This window comes from Haliaeetus leucocephalus, unplaced genomic scaffold (assembly GCF_000737465.1).
Source record: "Haliaeetus leucocephalus isolate CR32 unplaced genomic scaffold, Haliaeetus_leucocephalus-4.0 Scaffold393, whole genome shotgun sequence".
Taxonomy (NCBI): domain Eukaryota; kingdom Metazoa; phylum Chordata; class Aves; order Accipitriformes; family Accipitridae; genus Haliaeetus; species Haliaeetus leucocephalus.
The window spans coordinates 11880-13530 of NW_010972829.1; the positions used below are offsets into that span (position 1 = coordinate 11880).

The 1651-nt window shown below is 68.8% G+C and overlaps 1 protein-coding gene across 1 annotated transcript in view; it reads left to right on the forward strand.

Moving 5' to 3' along the window:
* The window catches only part of LOC104835484 (filamin-A-like), a gene marked incomplete at both ends in the record, with an annotated part of 19239 nt that overhangs the window by 5162 nt on the left and 12426 nt on the right, over positions 1-1651 (forward strand). Inside the window, 7 exons of the mRNA XM_010573474.1 lie at positions 130-172; positions 277-420; positions 520-643; positions 724-884; positions 966-1056; positions 1135-1304; positions 1520-1637. Of these exons, the coding sequence (XP_010571776.1) occupies positions 130-172; positions 277-420; positions 520-643; positions 724-884; positions 966-1056; positions 1135-1304; positions 1520-1637 (851 nt within the window). The remainder of the gene's footprint in view (positions 1-129; positions 173-276; positions 421-519; positions 644-723; positions 885-965; positions 1057-1134; positions 1305-1519; positions 1638-1651) is intronic.

The window sequence follows — 1651 nt, forward strand, 5'->3', positions numbered from 1 at the left end:
GGATTTGGGAGCGCAGGCACGGGGGAGGTGGCATGAGGGGTATTTGGGGGGGGTTTGGGGGAGCGGCCCCGCTTAGGACTCAATACAAGGTGGTTTTGGGGGGTTATCGTGAGGATTTGGGAGCCCCAGCACAGAGGCGAGGGAGCTGAGGGGCTGCAGGTTGGATTTGGGGGCCTGGCTATGGAGAAGGGGGTGTGGGTGGACTTGGGGGGGTGTCACAGGGTGGGTTTTGGGGGTGCTGACCCCCCGTTGTCATTGTGTGTCCCCCTGCCCCAGGACGCAGAGGGCAACCCCGTGGACGTCTCTGTCAAGGACAACGGCAACGGCACCTACAGCTGCTCCTACGTCCCCAAGAAGCCCCTCAAGCACACTGCCATGGTGTCCTGGGGCGGCGTGAACATCCCCCAGAGCCCCTTCCGGGTGAGAGGCGGGGAGGGGGGGGTCCCCAAAACCCGAGGGGCTGGGCCCAGCCGCCTGGGGAGGCGGCAGGCCTGACCCCCGCCCCCCCAAAACCCCCAGGTGGGCGTGGGGGCCGGCAGCCACCCCCACAAGGTGAAGGTCTACGGCCCCGGCGTGGCCAAGACGGGGCTCAAGGCCCACGAGCCCACCTACTTCACCGTGGACTGCACCGAGGCTGGGCAGGGTGAGCTGGAGGGCGTGGGGTGGGCAGGGGGGGGTGCCGGTGGGGTTTGGGGTGCTGAACACCCCCCCCGGCCCCCCCAGGGGACGTGAGCATCGGGATCAAGTGCGCCCCGGGGGTGGTGGGCCCGGCCGAGGCCGACATCGACTTCGACATCATCCGCAACGACAACGACACCTTCACCGTGCGCTACACCCCCCGCGGCCCCGGCGCCTACACCATCATGGTGCTCTTCGCCAACCAGGTGGGCTTGGGGGGGTCTGGGGGAGGGGGCACGAGGGGTCTTGGGGTGCAGGGGGCTGATTTTGGGGGTTCCTTCCCGCAGGCCACCCCCACCAGCCCCATCCGGATCAAGGTCGACCCCTCGCACGACGCCAGCAAAGTGAAGGCAGAGGGACCCGGCCTCAGCCGCTCTGGTGAGCTGGAGGGGTAGCAGGGGGGGCCCCGGCAGGGATTTGGGGACCCCCCCTTGACCCCTCGGGTCCCCCCGATAGGTGTGGAGCTGGGGAAGCCCACCCACTTCACGGTGAACGCCAAGGCGGGGGGCCGGGCCCCCCTGGACGTGCAGGTGACGGGGCCCGGGAAGGGCGAAGCCGTGCGGGACCTGGAGGTGATCGACAACCACGACGGCACCCACACCGTCAAGTACACCCCCCTGCAGCAGGTAACGGGGGGTGGACCCCAAACCCCGCACCCCCCTCCCCAGCAGGTAGTGGGGAGGATCACCCCAAAAACCCAGCACTCCCTCCTCCTGTTGTAATGTGGGCAACCAAACTCCCACCGATACACCCCTGGTGCAGCGTGGGGGGGGGGCCACAAAACCCCCCCGCCAAGCCATGGGGCGGGGCAGCCCTGCAGCCACCCCCTCTCTCCCCCCAGGGTAATTTGGGGGTGTCGGTGACCTACGGGGGCGACCACATCCCCAAGAGCCCCTTCACCGTCGGGGTGGCCCCCAGCCTCGACCTCGGCAAGATCAAGATCTCCGGCCTGGATGACAGTACGGTGGGGGGG